The sequence below is a fragment of the Papio anubis genome, chromosome 16 (genome assembly GCF_008728515.1).
Source record: "Papio anubis isolate 15944 chromosome 16, Panubis1.0, whole genome shotgun sequence".
Classification (NCBI taxonomy): Eukaryota; Metazoa; Chordata; class Mammalia; order Primates; family Cercopithecidae; genus Papio; species Papio anubis.
This window is the reverse complement of record NC_044991.1, coordinates 61,710,712-61,730,979: the sequence shown is the minus strand read 5'-3', so window position 1 is coordinate 61,730,979 and position 20,268 is coordinate 61,710,712. Positions and strand designations below refer to the sequence as shown.

Genomic DNA, 20,268 nt, shown 5'->3' with positions numbered 1-20,268 from the left:
TGCTGCTTAATGCTTATTAATGGGCTCTCCAAACCCCAAACCCCTGATTTCTAGTGTTTGCTGATTCCTGTGGTGTAAACACTTGCATCAGGAGGGATTTTCAATCTATCAACCGGAGGAAACTGAACACCACCATTTGGGAAGAGAAAGATATAGTATTTGCCGTACTGATACAGTGGTGGTAAATAATCTCAAAAGCACATATAAAACAAAAGTGTGGTAAAAAAATTAGAAAGTGAAGTGTTGAATATGTATTCCCTTGTTTTCAATATAAGTTATTTAACTGTAGGTTTATATATGTTAATTTTCAAAAATGGTTGTGTTTAAAAGTGACTGGCAAAATTTCTAAGCCTTCTGGCCGGGCACAATAACACAAGCCTGTAATTCCAGCACTTTGGGAGGCCTAGGCAGGCGGATCGCCTGAAGTCGGGAGTTCGAGACCAGCCTGACCAACATGGAGAAACCCTATCTCTATTAAAATTACAAAAAATTAGCCAGGGGTGGTGGCGCTTGCCTGTAATCTCAGCTACTTGGGAGGCTGACGCAGGAGAATAGCTTGAACCTGGGAAGCGGAGGTTGCAGTGAGCTGAGATCGTGCCATTGCACTCTAACCTGGGCAACAAGAGTGAAACTCCGTTTCCAAAAAAAAAAAAAAGATTCTAAGCCTTCCTCAACCGTCCCTAGTGAGCCTACAATCAGCACCTTTTTCAGCACAGAAGGGTTAAGCGACTTGTTTTTTTTTCTTTTTTTTTTTTTTTTTTTTGAGACGGAGTCTTGCTCTGTGCCCCAGGCTGGAGTGCAGTGGCGCGATCTCGGCTCACTGCAAGCTCCGCCCCCCGGGGTTCACGCCATTCTCCTGCCTCAGCCTCCCAAGTAGCTGGGACTACAGGCGCCCACCACCTCGCCCGGCTAATTTTCTTGTATTTTTAGTAGAGACGGGGTTTCACCGTGTTAGCCAGGATGGTCTCGATCTCCTGACCTCGTGATCCGCCCGTCTCGGCCTCCCAAAGTGCTGGGATTACAGGCTTGAGCCACCGCGCCCGGCCGTGTTAAGCGACTTGTTGAAGGTTGCAGAGCTAATAAATCAGTCTACTACCCCCAAACGTATCTGTAGAACCTAACATAGTGCCTGGAAAATAGTTGGCATTTAACAAACAACTGCCAGGAAAAAAAAAAAAAATACACATTTAACACTCTTTAAAAACATAAAAAGTTACCAGCCTGGGCAACACGGCAAAACCCCGTCTCTACTAAGTAAAGTACAAAAACTTAGCCGAGCATGGTGGTGCATACCTGTGGTCCCAGCTACTCTGGAGCCTGGGAGGTCCAGGATGCAGTGAGCCGAGATTGAGCCACTGCACCCCAGCCTGGGCGACTGAGACCCTGTCTCAAAAGCAAAAAACCACCAAACATAAAAGATAAACATTTTGGGCCGGGCGCGGTGGCTCACGCCTGTAATCCCAGCATATTGGGAGGCCAAAACGGACAGATCATCTGAGGTCAGGAGTTCCAGACCAGCCTGGCCAACATGGTGAAACCCCACCTCTAGTAAAAATACAAAATAATAATAATAATAATAATAATAATAATAATAATAATAGGAAGAAGAAGAAGAAGTGGGGTTGGTGGTACATGCCTGTAGTCCCAGCTACTTGGGAGGCTGAGGAGGGAGGATCTCCTGAGCCCGAGAGGTCATGGCTGCAGTGAGCTGTGATCGTGGCACTCCAGCCTGACTGTCAGAGTGAGACCCTGTCTCTTAAAAAATAAAAAATAAAAAAAGAGAGAGAGAGGCCGGCGCGGTGGCTCACGCCTGTAATCCCAGCATTTTGGGAGGCCGAGGCGGGCAGATCCCCTGAGGTCAGGAGTTCGAGATCAGCCTGGCCAACATGATGAAACCCCATATCTACTCAAAAAAAAAAAAAAAAAAAAAAAAACTAGCCGCGCGTGGTGGTGGGCGCCTGTAATCCCAGCTATTTAGGAGGTGGAGGTTGCAGTGAGCCGAGATCACGCCACTGCACTCCAGCCTGGACAACAGAGCGAGACTCAGTCTCAAAAAAAATAAAAATAAAAATAAAAATTTTGGCATTGAAAACATACACGCAAGAGTGAAATTAACATCTGTTTAAAAGTCTCTCACAATCCCGGGAAGTCGACTACTTCCGCTTCTACTTTCAGCAGCGTTTCAGCCCCGCTACAGCGATGCCGTTTCACAACGCACCTGCGATCCGAGAAGGTTTCGCCCCACCCTCTGCACGCAGCTTGAGGCACCCGCTTTCCGTCGCTCCGGCCCGCCTCGCCGTAAGGCTTTCTGGGAGTTGTAGTCCCCACGTCTGGCCGCTCCGGCGGCAGCGGCGGCGCGCGGTCGCGCGCGGAACTACAGAGTGTGGCGCGCAGGTCGCGAGGCTTTTCCACCTCGCCTTCCCTCATCGCCCGCGCGCCCGCCCCAGTTATCATGGCGGCTCCCTTGGCCCTGGTGCTGGTGGTGGCTGTGACAGTGCGGGCGGCCTTGTTCCGCTCCAGTCTGGCCGAGTTCATTTCCGAGCGGGTGGAGGTGGTGTCCCCGCTGAGCTCTTGGAAGAGAGGTGAGGTCACTGGCTCGAGCAGAAGGTCAGGCCCCGCCTGCCCTCCCGCGGCCTCTGTGAATGGGAGGCGGGGGCAGTGACCGCCAGCGCGCGGTTCCTAGAGAACTGACCCTCTCGTGGGGTACTCGGGGAGGGCGGGGCCTGAGGGCGGGGCTGGTGAGGGGAGCGGGCGTGGAGATGGTGTCGTGAGGTTTGGGCCCTGGGGGCCGGACCACCTAGTGGTGGGGATCTGAGGGGGCGTGTCCCATTCAGTGCCCTGAGCCGACGGAGTGTGGTCTGTGGAAGGGTTGGAATAAGAGGAGGAGGTGCTTGTGCAGCGCGGTTTGCAGAAGAGTTTGGGATTTGGGGCGGGATCGCGAGGGGGTGCTCCCTGGGGTGAGAGGTGATGTGTGAGGGGGTCCGGGATGAGGGGACCAATTTTGCTTAAGCGAGGAGAGTGTGCATGTGCTTTAGACGTCTCTTCTCAGTCTGGGACTTGCAGGGCAGTTTTTGTTACTGTTCCTTACTAAGTTCCTCATCAAACATTGTTTTTTTTTTTTTTTTTTTTTTTTTTTTTTTTGAGACGGAGTCTCGCTCTGCCGCCCAGGCTGGAGTGCAGTGGCCTGATCTCAGCTCACTGCAAGCTCCGCCTCCCGGGTTCACGCCATTCTCCTGCCTCAGCCTCCCGAGTAGTTGGGACTACAGGCGCCCGCCACCGCGCCCGGCTATTTTTTTGTATTTTTTTTTTAGTAGAGACGGAGTTTCACCGTGTTAGCCAGGATGGTCTCGATCTCCTGACCTCGTGATCCGCCCGTCTCGGCCTCCCAAAGTGCTGGGATTACAGGCTTGAGCCACCGCGCCCGGCCCCAAACATTGTTTTATACTAACGCCTACAGCGAGAAACAGAAGTTGGGCTGAAATAACTGAACAGGCTAGTGAGGGAGACAAATCGTTATAATAATTTATGAAAAGTGTACTTTCTGTGTCCACCCAGTTCCTTCCTTAGTATTTTGACCCTGAATAAACTATCCCCTCTCTTTCCAGTTTTCCTAAGAATGTGGGATTTGAGCTGACTCTTGAAGGATGTAGGGTTTTGGAAGGGAGATTAGAGAAAAGGGTAGTTCCAGGTAGCAGAAAGTAAATGGGATGAAGAAACGTTCAAAGATGTGAAATGTCCAAAGTAGGGGAGTAATGGGGTGGAAGCTAGGTTTAGGCCAGAGTTTGATGAATTAAACAAAAAAAAATAAAATTTTATTTTAAACTGAAGTACAATATACATACAATACATATTAAGTGTAGAGTTCAATGAATTTTTACAAACTGTATTCACTCATGTAGCCAGCACCTACTTCAAGCAACAGTAGCAGCACCCCAGAAGTCCCCTTTGTGTCCTTTAAATGCTAAAGTTTTTTTTCGTTTTTGGTTTTGCTTTTTGTTTAGAGACAGGGTCTTGCTATGTCGCCCAGGCTGGTCTGGAACTCCTGGACTCAGGCAGTCTCACTTGGCCTCCCGGAGTGCTGAGATTTCAGGCGTGAGCAATGGCAGCTGGCCAAGGCTAAAGTTTTGATGTTATCCTATAGAAATGTTGGCATGGGGAATGGCATAATGAATGGGTGTTTTATGAATAGAGTTGAGGTTTCTAAAAAATGGTAACATTTTATATACCTTTTCTCATTTAGTCCTCACTTTTATTTCTATGTGATAGATGGTGTTATTTTCCCCCTTTTGCAGATGAGGGAACTGAAATTTAGAGAAGTTAATTTGCCCAGGTTTCCTACTTGGGGAATGGGAATAAAGATAGTAGTAATTCATGTCTGAGATTGTAAGACTTTGCATTTGTTACCTCTGCATATTATTTTTTTGTTGAACTAAATCGAAGCCATTTGGTTCCTGTTTTCTTCTGGGTAACTGAAGACCTGAGGCAGTATTAGGCCCTTCTTCCTCTACTCCCTATTAGGAGCATTTCTCATCTCATAATTACTTGTTTATATCCGGTTTTTCCACATTTTCTCTCTCTCTCTCTCTTTTTTTTTTTTTTTGAGACGGAGTTTCGCCCTTGTTGCCCTGGCTGGAGTGCAATGGCACGATCTCGGCTCACCATAACCTCTGCCTCCTGGGTTCAAGCGATTCTTCTGCCTCAGCCTCCTGGGCAGCTGGGATTACAGGCATGCACCACCATGCCCGGCTGATTTTGTATTTTTAGTAGAGATGGGGTTTCTCCGTGTTGGTCAGGCTGGTCTCGAACTCCCGACTTCAGGCGATCCGCCTACCTCTGCTTCCCAAAGTGCTGGGATTATAGGTGTGAGCTACCGCGCCCAGCCTCTCTCTCTCTCTCTCTCTCTTTTTTTTTTTTTTTTTTTTAAGAGACAGGGTCTCACTCTGACAGGCTGGAGTGCAGTGACCACGGCTCACTGCAGCCATGACCTCTTGGGCTCAGGAGATCCTCCCTCCTTAGCCTCCCAAGTAGCTGGTAGCTGGGACTACAGGCATGTACCACCAACCCCACTTATTACTGTTATTTTGTATTTTTTGAAGAGATGGGGTTTCACCTTGTTGCCTAGGCTGGTCTCAAACTCCTGGGCTTAAGTGATTCGCCCACCTTGGCCTCCCAAAGTGCTGGGATTATAGGCATAAGCTACCACACCTGGCCTTTTCCACTACCTTATGAGCTCCTTGAAGGACTCTGTTTTATTCATTCCTGAATTCTTTTATGTCTGGCATAGAGTAGGTGTGTAGTTACTGTTGAATAAATGGGGAAGAGAAGAAAGCATAGGATCTGGTTACTTACAGGAGGTTACTTACAGGATAGACAGGTGAAGGATTCAAAGATGAGACAATGTTGTTTGGTGATTAAGAGCACAGCGTCTGGAATGTCAGAAAAGGTTTGACTGTCTCTAGCTCTGCAAATTATAAGCTATATGAATTCTTTTTTTTTTTTTTTTTTTTTGAGACAGAATTTTGCTCTTGTTGCCGAGGCTAGAGTGCAATGGCACGATCTTGGCTCACTGCACCCTCCGCCTCCCAGGTTCAAGCGATTATCTTGTCTCAGCCTCCTGGGTAGCTGGGATTACAGGTGCTCACCACCATGCCCAGCTAATTTTTGTATTTTTAGTAGAGATGGGTTTCACCTTGTTGGCCAATCTGATCTTAAACTCCTGACCTCAGGTGAGCCGCCCGCCTTGGCCTCCCAAAGTGCTGGGATTACAGGTGTGAGCCACTACGCCCGGCTTTTTTTGTTGTTGTTTTTTTGAGATGGAGTCTTGGTCTCTTGCCCAGGCTGGAGTGTAGTGTGATCCTGGCTCACTGCAACCTCCGCATCCCAGGTTCAAGTGATTCTTCTGCCTCAGCCTCCCAAGTAGCTGGGACTACAGGCACGTGCCACCATGCCTGGCTAATTTTTGTGTTTTTAGTAGACACGGGGTTTCACCATATTGGCCAGGCTGGTCTCAATCTCCTGACCTCGTGATCCGCCCACCTTGGCCTCCCAAAGTGCTGGGATTACAGGCGTGAGCCACTGTGCCCGGCCAAGTTGTATGAATTCTAACATCAGTATTTCCATCTGTAAAATAGGAAATTATGTATCCCGTTCAATGAGATAATCCATGTTGAAGCTCAACACGATAATGAAAGCCAAAAAGGTGAATTCTAAGGTTTTGAGTTGAGATAATAGGAAAAATAGTGCTGACATGGGCTGAAATAGATGAATCAGAAAGGACATAGTAGTGTTTCATGTGTGTATAATGTGATAGTACAGTACTCACAGGTTTAGGTCTGGAGCTTGAGGCCAGTGTCAGGGCTAGAGAGAGAGAGAGAGAGAGATTTGTTAACCACTCATTATCTGGATCTGACTAAATCAGCATGATTATTTGTACCTTTTGGGAGGGAAGGTACAACATCTGTAAGCATTACTTTTCTTCAAAGTGTACCTTAAATGGGATATATATATATATATATATATATTTTTTTTTTGAGATGGGGTCTTGCCCTGTTGCCCAGGCTGGGGTGCAGTGGCATGATCTCGGCTCATGTTTTTTAAAGCAGCTGATTATATAAAGCCTAAAAGACAGGCATTTAAAAATAGTAAAGTAGGACCCCTTCTGGGGTCACTGCAACCTCCACCTCCCAGGTTCAAGCAATTCTCCTACCTCAACCTCCTGAGTAGCTGGGATTATAGGCGCCCACCACCACACCCGGCTAATTTTTTGTATTTTTAGTAGAGATGGGGTTTCACCACGTTGACCAGGCTGGTCTTGAACACTTGACCTCAGGTGATCCACCTGCCTGGGTCTCCCAAAGTGCTGGGATTACAGGCTTGAGCCACCACGCCCGGCCAACTTTTTAATATTGTAGTAAATAGTGGGGTTTTAAAAAATGTTTTTACCAGCCTGGGCAATACAGCAAGAGCCTGTTTCTACAACAAAAATTAAAAATTAGCTGGGTGTGGTGGCATGCACCTATAGTCCCAGTTACTCGGGAGGCTGGGGTGGGAGGATCACTTGAGCCTGGAAGGTTGAGGCTGCAATGAGCTATGATCACACCATTACACTCCAGCCCAGGCAACAGAGTGAGTCTCAAAAAAGAAAGACAAAAAATGTTTTACATGGTTTATGTAACCTGACCCTTTGCCCAGATCAGTTATCAATTAAGTAATGTGATGCCATACTTAATCATCAATTAGCAGAACCACACTCCAGGCATTTGCTAGAGAATACACTAACAAATCCACTGATATACAGTATCTAGCAAAAGCATATCTGAGATGAATTACGTTTTAGGCAATTGCCTAAAAGTTGTGCAGTCTGTCCTCTAGCTATGTACTCATAAATTTCCATCTGGATTAAACCAGACAAGTGGAGTGATGTGCCTGGACAGCCTCATACTGGTCCCCCGTAGAGTTGCTTTTTTACTGCTCTGTGGTAGGATGCCATTGGCTAAGAGTGACCTGATGAGTCATCTCCTTGGGTCTCCAGTAAAGCTGTTAGTGAAGGATTTAATAGCTGTTACACAGCAACCTCTTTATGCAGCTCCTTGAGGAGGTTTCCTTTTGGTTCCAGTATAAGGACCAGTTACAATGGTCTTGAGCAATATACTTTGTTTTATTTTATGGCCACCATGAATTATAAAATTGATTAGGTTTCCTTCTTTAGGGTAGTCCTATAAAGTTTAAAGTTGTAATTGCAGCCCACTCCTTACGAATATGTAGTGGTCTTTTTTCTTTTCTTTTCTCTCTGTTTTTGTAATTTGATACAGGGTTTCCCTCTGTCACCCAGACTGGAGTGCGGTAGCATGATCATGACTCGCTGCAGCTTTGACCTCCTGGGCTCAGTTGATCTTCCCACTTCAGCCTCCGAAGTAGCTGGGACCACAGGCACACATCACCATGCCCCAGCTAATTTTTGTTTTTTTGTAGAGACAAGGTCTCCTTATGTTGCCCAGGCTGATCTCGAACTCTTTGAACCCCTGCCTACCTATTTTTTAATAGGTAACTCAGTCACATGATTCAAAAATAGAAAGTAGCTGGGTGCAGTGGCGCATGCCTGTGGTCCCACCACTTTTGGAGGCCAAGGTGGGAAGACTGCTTGAGTCCAGGTGTTCAAGACCAGCCTGAGCAACATGGCAAGACACTGTCTCTACCAAAAAAAAATTTAGCTGGGTGTGGTGGCGTGGGCCTGTGTTCTCAGCTACTTGGGAGGCTGAGGTGGGATGATCGCTTGTACCCAGGAGGTTGAGGCTGCAGTAAACCTTGTTTGTACCCCTGTACTCCAGTCTGGATGACAGAGTGAGACCCTGTCTCCAAAACAAAAACAAAAACAAAAACTATTTCTTTTGAATAATTATAAAATAATACATCCTCATTGCTAAATATTTAGAAAAGGAAGATGAAAAAAAATCAAGCATCTTCTGTAATCATGTCACCTAGAAATGCCATTGTGAACATTTAAATATTTATTTTTCCAGGCATTTCTTATTGATTACATGTTCATTCTCTGTCTTTCAGATAATTAAATGAATGCTTATAAAAGTTTAAGATAAAACTCTACAAACCTATTAAAAACTATGCAATTTTGAGAAGCTGAGGCAGGCAGATCACTTGAGGTCAGGAGTTCGAGACTAGCCTGGTCAACATAGTAAAACACTGACTCCACTAAAAATATAAAAATTAACTGGTCTGGTGGCAGGCACCTGTAATCCTAGCTACTCAGTGGTTGAGTCAGGAGAATTGCTTGAACCCAGGAGGCAGAGGTTGCAGTGAGCCAAGATCACGCCACTGCACTCCAGCCTTGGTGACAGACTGAGACTCTCTCAAAAAAGAAAAAAAAAAAAAGCAAAGGGCTGGGCATGGTGGCTCACACCTGTAATTCCAGCACCACTGTAATTCCAGCACTTTGGGAGGCTGAGGCAGGAAGATTGCTTGAGCCCAGGAGTTTGAGACCAGCCCAAGTAACATGGCGAAACCCTGTCTCTACAAAAAATACAAAAATTAGCCAGGCATGGTGATGCACACCTGAAGTCCCAACTACTCGAGAGGCTGCGATGGGAGGATCTATTGAGCCTGAGAGGTCAAGGCTGCAGTGAGCCTGATCATGCCACTGTACTTCAACCTGGGCAATAGAGCCAGATCCTGTCTTGGAAAAACAGTTGGCGGGGGGCAAAGGACATGAACAGACACTTCTGAAAAGAAGACATACAAGTGGCCAACAAGCATATGAAAAAATGCTCAACATAATTAGTCATTAGAGAAATGCAAATCTAAAGCACAATGAGATACTATCTCTTTTTTTTTTTTGAGGCGGAGTCTCGCTCTGTCGCCTAGGCTGGAGTGCAGTGGCCGGATCTCAGCTCACTGCAAGCTCCGCCTCCCAGGTTCACGCCATTCTCCTGCCTCAGCCTCCCGAGTAGCTGGGACTACAGACGCCCGCCACCTCGCCCGGCTAGCTTTTTTTGTATTTTTTAGTAGAGATGGGGTTTCACTGTGTTAGCCAGGATGGTCTCGATCTCCTGACCTCGTGATCCACCCGTCTCCCAAAGTGCTGGGATTACAGGCTTGAGCCACCGCGCCCGGCCGAGATACTATCTCATACCAGTCAGAATGACCATTATTAAAAAGTCAAAAAATAATAGATGCTGGCAAGGCTGTGGAAAAAAGGAAACACTTATACACTGGTGGTGGGAATGTAAAGTAATTCAGCCACTGTGGAAAGCAGTTTGAAGGTTTCTCAAAGATCCTAAAACAGAACTGCCATTCGACCCGGCAATGCCATTACTAGGTATATACCTAAAGGAATAGAAATCATTCTACCCTAAAGATGCATGCATGTGTATGTTCATCACAGCAGTATTCACAATAGCAAAGACATGGAATTAACCTGAATGCCCATCAATGGTGGACTAGATAAAGAAAATGTGGTACATATACACCATGGAACACTATGCAGCATAAAAAAAGAAAGGAATGAGATCATGTCCTTTGAACCAACATGGATAGAGCTGGAGACATTATCCTAAGGAAATTAATGCAAGAACAGAAAACCAAATACAGCATATTCTCACTTATAAGTGGAAGCTGAACACTGAGTACACGTGGACACAAAGACAGTAACAGTAGATACCTGGGCCTACTTGAGGGTGGAGGGTGGGAGGAGGGTGAAGTGGAAAAGCTACCTATCAGGTACTGTGCTTATTACCTGGGCAATGAGATTATCTGCACTCCAAACCTCTATGACATGCAGTTTACCCGTGTAACAAACATGGACATGTACCCCCTCAACCCCCAAAAAATTTGAAAAGGAAAATAAATAAAAACCAAGAGAAATTGCTAAAATAGTCATTTGTAAAAAAATCACCAAAAAAACCTCTTATATTTTACATGCTGTGTTTTGACTTACTTTTCATTTAAGAATATTTTATGGACTGCTTTTCTTCAGTAAATATAGATCTCTAATATACTTTTGAATTTTAACTCTTAATTTTGAAATAATTTTAGATTTTCAAAAAAGTTGCAAGAATTGTAGATAGAGTTCCTGTTTACCTTTCATTCAGCTTCTAACGTTAACATTCTACATCACCATAGTGCAATGACCTAAACCAGAAAATTAACATTGATACGATGCTATTAACTAATTACAGGCCTTATTAGAATTTTATCACTTTGCCCCACTAATGTCCATTTCTAGTCCAATATCCAACCTGTGATTCCACTTTGCACTTAGTTGTTTTGTCGCCTTAGTCTCTTCTAATCTGGGATACTTCCTCAGACTTAACATTTAAAAAATTTTTAATTTAATTTTTGTTGGTACCTAGTAGGTATATATATTGGCTTAATATTTTTAAGAGTACTTGCCAGTTATTTTATGTCTCCATTTGGGTCTGCCTGATGTTTTCTCACAATTAGACTGAGGTTATGCTTTTTTTGTTTTTTTTTTTTTTTTGAGAAGGAGTGTCACTCCGTTGCCCAGGCTGGAGTGCAGTGGCACAATCTCGGCTCACTGCAACCTCCGCCTCCCAGGTTCAAGTGATTCTCCTGCCTCATCCTCCCAAGTAGCTGGGATTACAAGTGCATGCCACCATGCCTGGCTAATTTTTGTATTTTTAATGGAGACAGGATTTTGCCATGTTGGCCAGGCTGGTCTTGAACTGCTGACCTCACGTGATCCGCCTGCCTCAGTCTCCCAAAGTGCTGGGATTACAGGTGTGAGCCACCACCCATGTAAAATTATTTTTCCCCTTGCAAATATTCTATTTCTCATATTTTTGCCCACGAATTTTAGCATCCATTGATGATACTTGCCTTTTGTGATTATTACTATGCATGGAGTATGCCAAGTGGTGATTTTCTGTTTCATTGTTCTTTCTACATTTGATCCTTAGAATTCTCTGTAGAGAAAAGCTCTCCTTTCTCTTCCACTTATTTATTTATTATTTATAACATAGTATAATTTTAAGTATAAAGTATTCCATTATATAGAGATACATATTATATCATAATTCATTTAAATAAATCTTCATTAATGGGCATTCAGATTATTTCTAATTGTTCAGTACTCTGAGCACTGTAAGGAACATACCTTTTTGGACACTTGTCAAGTTATTTCCCTAGGATAAACTGCCCTAAGAAGTACCATATCTGGGTCAGAAGGCACACACTTAAAAAGCACCTATTGCCCTACTGAAAAGTTAATACAAATGTCACTCAAATGAGCAGCATATGAGAGTGACTGCCCATTTCCTCACACTATGGCAACATTTCTCACCAGCTTCTAATTTGTTATCTTATTGTGCTTTGGAATGGGGAAGATTATGCATAAATGAGACATTTTTGAGAGTGGGTGAGAGTTACAAAGAACTAGAAGGAAGCAGATAGTTTAACATAAACCTGTCTTATAATGAGTGCTGCCCACAATGCAAAAGGATGCTGTCCATGAAAGAGAGTTTCCCATCATTAGAAATGTTCAAGACTTAAAGCCACTTGCTGGAGATGAGGTAAAGGGGGTTAGATAAACTCAGTGAGGCCCTTTTTGGTTCTGGGGGTATCTAACAATTTGGTCTATAGCTGCCTGCTTAGTCTGAGTGAACTTGTATGTCTTATTTTTCAGTGGTTGAAGGCCTTTCACTGTTGGACTTGGGAGTATCTCCATATTCTGGAGCAGTATTTCATGAAGTAAGTGTTCTTATTTTCTTTTCTGGGTACCGAGAGTAGTTTACAGTCACAGATACCAAAGCCTAACCTCTGTTTTGTACAAACATTTAAAAAGATGTATTCTTGACAATCGTATTTAGAAACAGCCTGTTTTTAGATGTTCTCTGCATAAGAAACAGGTTTTGCAATTGGAATGGAAATGATCCAGATTAAGATTGTAACTGCAGATGAGGCTTCTGTAGAAGTTACCATTTGTAATGGCAAATAAGTTGCAAACAGTCCTTAGTCCACAAATAGGTTGTATGCTAATTAGCATGTAATTTGTTGTTTGGAATATGGTTTCCCATGAAAACTATGGCAGTAATGTTGTTTTCTTTTTTTTTTTTTTTTTGAGACGGAGTCTCACTTTGTCTCCCAGGCTGGAGTGCAGTGGTGCGATCTCGGCTCGCTGCAAGCTCTGCCTCCTGGGTTCGTGCCATTCTCCTACCTCAGCCTCCCAAGTAGCTGAGACTACAGGCACCCACCACCATGCCCAGCTAATTTTTTGTATTTTAGTAGAGAGCGGGGTTTCACCGTGTTTAGCTAGGATGGTCTCGATCTGCTGACCTTGTGATCCGCCCTCCTTAGCCTCCCAAAGTGCTGGGATTACAAGCGTGAGCCACCGTGCCTGGCAGTAATGTTGTTTTGTTAGAAAGCTCACAAAAGCTTACTTAACCCATAAAATTAGCTTTTTTTTTTTTGACAGGGTCTTACTCTGTCACCCAGGCTAGAGTGCAGTGACGATCACGGTTCACTGCAGTCTCGACCTCCTGGGCTCAAGCGATCCTCCTACTTGAGCCTCCTGAGTAGCAGGGACCACAAGTGTGCACCACCATGCTAATTTTAAATAAAATTAGCTCTTAAGAATAGTAAAAACAGGCCAGATGCAGTGGCTTACACCTCTAATCCCAGCACTTTGGGAGGCCGAAACAGGCAGATCACGAGGTCAGGAGTTCCAAGACCAGCTGGCAATGTAAAAAACCGGTTCTACTAAACATATAAAAGTCTGTTGGAGCCAAGTGCCTTTGGGGAGGCGTGGGATCCCGCGAGGTCGGGGAGATGAGACCATCCTGGCTAGCATGGTGAAACCCGTCTACTAAAAATGCAAAAGAATTGGCAGGGAGCCTTAGTCCCAGCGCTACCGGGGAGGCTGAGGCAGGAGAATGGCGTGAACCGGAGGCGGGCTTGCAGTGAGGCAGATGGCGCCCACAGCACTCCAGCCTGAGGCGTGAGCAAAACTCGTCTCAAAAAAGAAAAAGGAATAGTAAAAACACTCTTAATTAGGTCCAGATTATCTTGTTTACAGCAACAACTTCCTGTGGAACTGGTCGCTAATTTATATTTAGTTAAAGACATGTTTTGAAATGTGGTCTAACGTAGCTTCTTAGCAGCACCTTTGAATGTTCACCATTGACCTCAGGATAAAAGGGCGTAGAGGCATACCCTTGCCATTCTTTTTTTTTTTTTTTTTTTTTGAAGTTGAGTCTGGCTCTGTCGCTCAGGCTGGAGAGGGCGGTGGCGCGATCTCCGGCTCACTGCAAGCTCTACCCTCCAGGATTCCTGCCTCAACCTCCAGTAACTGAACCACGGTACTGCGTTATCTCCGGCTAATTTTTTTTGTAGTTTTAGTAGAGACGGGGTTTCACCGTGTTAGCCAGAATGGTCTCAATCTCCTGACGTCGTGATCCACCTGCATTGGCCTCCCAAGGTGCTGGGATTACAGGTGTGAGCCACCGTGCCTGGCTGCCCTTTCCATTCTTATTGGCCATATCATTTTAAAGAAGTTTTCTAATTTGACAGTGTACCTTCTAATTGTTTTTTAAAGACAGGGTCTTGCTCTGTCACCCAGGCTGGAATGTAGTGGCATGATCACGGCTCACTACAGCCTCAACCTCCTGGACTTAAGCAATCCTCTCACCTCAGCCTCCTGAGTAGCTGGGACTACAGATGTGCACCACCACAGCTGGCTAATTTTTAAAAATTTCTTTGTAGAGATGGGGTCTTGCTATGTTGCCCAGGCTGGTCTTGAACTCCTGCACTCAAGTCATCCTCCTGTCTTGGCCTCCGAAAGTGTTGGGATTACAGGCATGAGCCACTGTGCTTGGTCTTAATTTTTTTTTTTCTTTGAGACAGAGTCTCGTTCTGTCACCCAGGCTGGAGTGCAATGGTGCAATCTCGGCTCACTGCAACCTCCACCTCCCAGGTTCAAGCGACTCCTCTGCCTCAGCCTCCCGAGCAGCTGGGACCACAGGCACGCACCACCATGCCCAGCTAATTTTTGTATTTTTAGTAGAGACGGAGTTTCACCATATTGGCCAGGCTGGTCTCGAACTCCTGACCTTGTGATCTGCCTGCCTTGGCCTCCCAAAGTGCTGGGATTACAGGCGTGAGCCACCGCGCCCAGCTGGCCTTAATTTTTATAGTTATCTCTCTCATATGTACTTTGAGAACAGTTTTTTTTGTTTGTTTGTTTTTTGTTTCTTGGCTCTTCTATCTAATCTTTCAAAAGCATTCAACTTGGTCCTCATAGAAATAGCAACTGTCTTTTGCATTTCAATTTTTATCTCTGTGTTAATATCTAATCAAACTGCAATAACAAGAACTGGCAGAAACAGGTTAGGAACAACTTAAGAGACTTTTTAAAAAAAAAATTTTTTTTTTTTTGAGACAGAGTTTTATCCTTTTGCCTAGGTGGAGTGAAGTGGCTCCATCTCGGCTCATTGCAACCTCTGCAACCCCCCACCCCCCTACCCCACCCTGGATTCAAGTGATTCTCCTACCTCAGCATCCCAAGTAGCTGGAGTTATAGGCGTGTGCCACCATGCCCGGCTAATTTTTGTATTTTTAGTAGAGACAGGGTTTTGCCACCTTGGCCAGGTTGCTCTTGAACTCTTGACCTCAGGTGATCCACCTGCCTTGACCTCCCAAAGTGCTAGGATTACAGGCTTGAGCCACTGTGCCCGGCCAAGAGACTCTTAATAAGCACACAGGGCCAGGCGGCCGGGAGGCCGAGGCGGGCGGATCACAAGGTCGGGAGTTCAAGACCAGCCTGGCCAATATGGTAAAACCCCGTTTCTACTAAAAATACAAAAAATTAGCCAGGCGTGGTGGCAGGCGCCTGTAGTCCCAGCTATTCAGGAAGCTGAGGCAGGAGAATGGTGTGAACCTGGGAGGTGGAGCTTACAGTGAGCCGAGATCACGCCACTGCACTCCAGACTGGGCGACAGAGCGAGACTCCATCTCAAAAAAAAAAAAAAAAAAAAAGAAAGCTGTCTCTCATCACCTTAGTCTTCCAAAGAATCTTATGCTTATCCTTTTCCTGGCTCATGTCATACTCTTGACATTGCCTCTGTGTTTATTTTACTCATTATGATATATTGTCTTCATAACAGGTGCTGTCCCCTTCTTATCACTTATTCCTAGTGCCTACCTCTATCAGCATATGCATTACAATCCTTCCCTCCCTTCTCTCTTTCTTTTAGTAAAGATTTGTTAAATATTCACTAAGTGCCAGCTACTCTGCTAGGTATTAGGGATACAAAACAAGACACAGTCCCTGGTTTCATGGTGCTTATACTTCTGAGAGAAACAGACAATAAGTTAGTAAAAAAAGAAACAAATTTCAGAGCCAAGGGTATCACCAGGGATAAAATACATTTCATAGTGATAAAAAAAGATAGCGATCACAAATGTTTATGTACCAAATTACAGAGCTTCAAAATATATGAAGTAAAGACTGATAGAACTACAAGGAGAAATAGATCCACAATTACAGAGATTTCAATATACCTTTCTCAATGACTGGTAGTACAAGCAGACAGAAAATCAGCAAGTATATAAAAGACTTGAATAACAACCAACTTGGGCTGGACGTGGTGGCTCATGCCTGTAATCTTAGCACTTTGGGAGGCCAAGACGGGTGGATCACTTGAGGTCAGGAGTTTGAGACCAGCCTGACCAACATGATGAAACCCTGTCTCTGCTAAAAATACAAAAATTAGCTGGGTGTGGTGGTGTGCACCTGTAATCACAGCTACTTGGGAGGCTGAGGCAGGAGAATCGCTTGAACCTGGGAGGCGGAGGTTGCAGTGACCCGAGATAGTGCCACTGCGTTCCAGCCTGGGCAGCAAAGCTAGACTCCATCTCAAAAAAAAAAAAAAACAAAAACCCAACTTGACCTCGTTGTCATTTATAGAACACTCCATCCAACAAGAGCAAAACACATAATTCTTTCAAATGTACATGGAATATTTGCAAGATAGACCACATTCTGGTCTATAAAACAAGGTTCAATAAATTTAAAAGAATTCAAGTTAGACGAAATATATTCTGTGACCACAGTTGAAACAACTGAATTAAATAAGAAATAAAAGAAAGATATCTAGAGAATCCCCAAATATTTAGAAACCCAGTAACATATTCTTTTTTTTTTTTTTGAGACGGAATCTTGCTCTGTTGCCCAGGCTGGAGTGCAGTGGCGCAATCTCGGCTCACTGCAAGCTCCACCTACTGGGTTCACGCCATTCTCCTGCCTCAGCCTCCCGTGTAGCTGGGACTACAGGCACCCGCCACCGCACCCGGCTAATTTTTTGTAGTTTTAGTAGAGACGGGGTTTCACCATGTTAGCCAGGATGGTCTCGATCTCCTGACCTCATGATCCGCCCATCTCGGCCTCCCAAAGTGCTGGGATTATAGGCATGAGCCACTGCGCCTGGCCCCCCAGTAACATATTCTTTTGTTTTGTTTTGTTTTTTGAGACGGAATCTTGCTCTGTTGCCCAGGCTGGAGTGCAGTGGCCGGATCTCGGCTCACTGCAAGCTCTGCCTTCCGGGTTTATGCCATTCTCCTGCCTCAGCCTCCCGAGTAGGTGGGACTACAGGTGCCCGCCACCACGCCTGGCTAGTTTTTTGTATTTTTTAGTAGAGACGGGGTTTCACCGTGTTAGCCAGGATGGTCTCAATCTCCTGACCTCGTGATCCACCTGTCTCGGCCTCCCAAAGTGCTGGGATTACAGGCTTGAGCCACCGAGCCCGGCAACATATTCTTAATTAACCCATGGATCAAAGAAGAAATCAGAAAGGAAATTAGAAAGTATTTTGAAATGAATGAAAATGAAACACAACCCATCAAAATATGTGGGATGTCACTAAGTGGTTCTTAGGGAGAGATTTATAGCACCAAATGCTTATATTAGAAAAGAAGACCTCAAGTCAATGACCACAGCTTCTACCTTAAGAAACTAGGAAAAGATAAAATTATATTCAAAGTAAGCAGATTAAAAGAAATAGTAAAGATCTGAGTAGAAACAAAGGGTAGAAAACAAAACTAATAGTGAAAATCACTGAAACAAAGATGGTTCCTTGGGATGAGCATTAAAATTAATAAACTTGGGAATGATGGATATGTTCACTTTCTTGATTGTAATGGTTTTATGAATGTACACATAGGTCAAAATTTGTCAAATTGAGGCCAGGCACGGTGGCTCATGTCTGTAATCCTAGCACTTTGGGAGGACAAGGTGGGAGGATTGCTTGAGCCTAGGAGTTTAAGACAAGCCTGGGCAACATAGTGAGACTCTGTCTCTTCCCCCAGGAAAAAAAAAAAATAGCTGGTTGTGGTGGCATGTGCCTGTCGTTCTAGTTACTCAGGTCGCTGAGGTAGGAGGATCGCTTGATACTGGAAGGTCTAAGCTGCAGTGAGCCATGATTATACCTCTGCACCCCAGCCTGGGAAACAGAGTAAAACCATGACTCAAAAAACAAAAATAAAAACAAACCAAATCTGTGGGACTACAGATGCATGCTACCACTCCCAGCTAATTTTTTTTTTTTTCCATAGAGATGGGGGTCTCACTTTGTTGCCCAGGATGGTCTCAACCTCCTGGCCTCAAGTGATCCTCCCACCTCGGCCTCCTAAAGTGTTGTGATTGCAGGTGTGATCCACCGGAGCTGTCTGGAACCTGGATTTAAATGCGAATCTGACACCAGAGTCTTTGTTCTTTCTACCATGCTAACTTGTTCTCTCTAAAAAGCCTGTCAGTAACCTCTATAATGTTATCAGACACATTTGTGCATATGGTTTAGTGTTGGGAAGAGGTGCTCCTGAGTCATCAGCATGGGCTCACTAAAACCAAGTCATACACTTCCCTTCTGGTTCTGGTGGATTGGTGAATGGGTTTGCAGTAGCAGACCAACCTACCTTCCAAGAACAACTAGAAAAGCAGGATGACTATGAAAAAAAGAAAAAAACCACATCTGCTGGAAGGCATTGGAAAGTACCAAGATAGCCAGGACTCCAGGGAGTAAGATCCCAAAGGGGAAAGTACAAAAAGTAATATGAACAGTCTGAGCTGCTTTGTCCTTGAAGCATTTACCAATTTGTAAGTGACACAGGCAGAGAAGCAGAACAGAAATTGACTGGCTAGAGACCAAGAAGTTCAGCAGAGCTATTGGCAGTCTCAGGGTGCTGGGGAAATAAAAATTTGAGTGCAGGACCAGCCAAAATGGCAAGGCTTTGGTAAAGGGCTTGCCTTTAGGCTGGAACTTCTGAAGGACTACACTTTAGGAGTAAGGGTAGACCAATATAGACTAGTTTTACGAAGACCAAATCCAGCTTCAAATTAGCTCAATCCCTAAAGTGAAACAACTATATTGTAATTACCAGCTTAAAGAAATCTTTTCCAGAATAAAATACCCTCATCTGAGCTGCTGTAGTTTTTCATACACAATATCTGTCATTCAATAAAACATTACTAATCATTGACTGGGCATGGTGGCTCACACCTGTAATCCCAGTACTTTGGGAGGCCGAGGCTGGTGGATCACCTGAGGTCAGGAGTTCAAGACCAACCAGAGCAACGTAGTGAAACCCTGTCTCTACTAAAAGTACAAAAATTAGGCATGGTGGTGCATGCCTGTAATCCCAGCTACTTGGGAGGCTGAGGCAGGAGAATCACTTGAACCTGGGAGACAGGTTGCGGTGAGCTGAGTTCACGCCACTGCACTCCAGACTGGATGACAGAATGACTCCTTCTCAAAAAAAAAAAAGGAAAAACATTACCAAGCATAATAAGAGACAGAAAAAAAATAGACAATAAAAACAGATTTACAGGTGATTTAGATATTGAAGTTATCAAACTACTTGGACTTTAAAATAGCTGTGATCAGCCAGATGCAGTGGCTCACGCCTGTAATACCAGCACCTTTGGGAGGCCAAGGTGGGCAGATAACTTAAGGCCAGGAGTTCAAAACCAGTCTAGCCAACATGGTAAAACTCTGTTTCTACTAAAAATACAAAAATTAGTCAGACATGGTGGCATACGCCTGTAATCCTAGCTACTCAGGAGGCTGACGTGGGAGAATCACTTGAACCTGGGCGCTTGAACCTGGGAGGCGGAAGTTGCAGTGAGCCGAGATCGCGCCACTGCATTCCAACCTGGGTGACAGAGCAAGACTCCGTCTCAAAAAAAAAAAAAAAAAAAAAGAATGTATAGATGAATTTAGCAGCAGATTACACAAAGCTAAAGAGAAGATTAGTAATATGGAAGATAAAGTCTGTTGAAAATACCTAGATTGAAGCTTGAAGAGAAAAGGATAGAAAACAGAAGAAAAAAAAAAAAGTAAGAGATCTGAAACTCAGTAAAACAGCCCAACTTATACATCAGTGGAGTTCTAGAATGGGAGAAGAGACGGAATGGGGCAGAATCAGTATTTGAGGAGATTATGGGTGAAATTTTGTTCAAAATTTACTAAGATTTTTATTCAGAAAGCTCTACAAAACCAAGTAGGAGGAAGTCGAAGAAAAACATAGGTAATTTTGAACATAAGTTCAAAATAAAAATGCTCAGGCTGGGCACGGTGGCTCATGCCTGTAATCGTAGCACTTTGGGAGGCCAATCCAGGCAGATCACGAGGTCAGGAGTTTGAGACCATCCTGGCTAAGACAGTGAAACCCCATCTCTACTAAAAATACAAAAAATTAGCTGGGCGTGGTGGCACATGCCTGTAGTCCCAGCTACTCGGGAGGCTGAGA

The 20,268-nt window shown here is 44.6% G+C and overlaps 1 protein-coding gene across 4 annotated transcripts in view; it reads left to right on the top strand.

The window, feature by feature from the left end:
- The first annotated feature begins 2,257 nt into the window (after positions 1 to 2,257).
- The window catches only part of PIGU (phosphatidylinositol glycan anchor biosynthesis class U), a 110,422-nt gene continuing 92,411 nt past the window's right edge, over positions 2,258 to 20,268 (top strand). For 3 of the 4 annotated variants that reach the window (XM_021921121.2, XM_021921120.2, XM_021921122.2), the window contains exons 1-2: positions 2,311 to 2,582; positions 12,155 to 12,219. In XM_021921121.2, coding sequence (XP_021776813.1) covers positions 2,453 to 2,582; positions 12,155 to 12,219 — 195 coding nt within the window. In that variant the 5' untranslated portion in view covers positions 2,311 to 2,452. Of the gene's footprint in view, positions 2,583 to 12,154; positions 12,220 to 20,268 lie in introns of all 4 variants that reach the window. The other variant, XM_009216281.2, reaches the window with a different exon arrangement.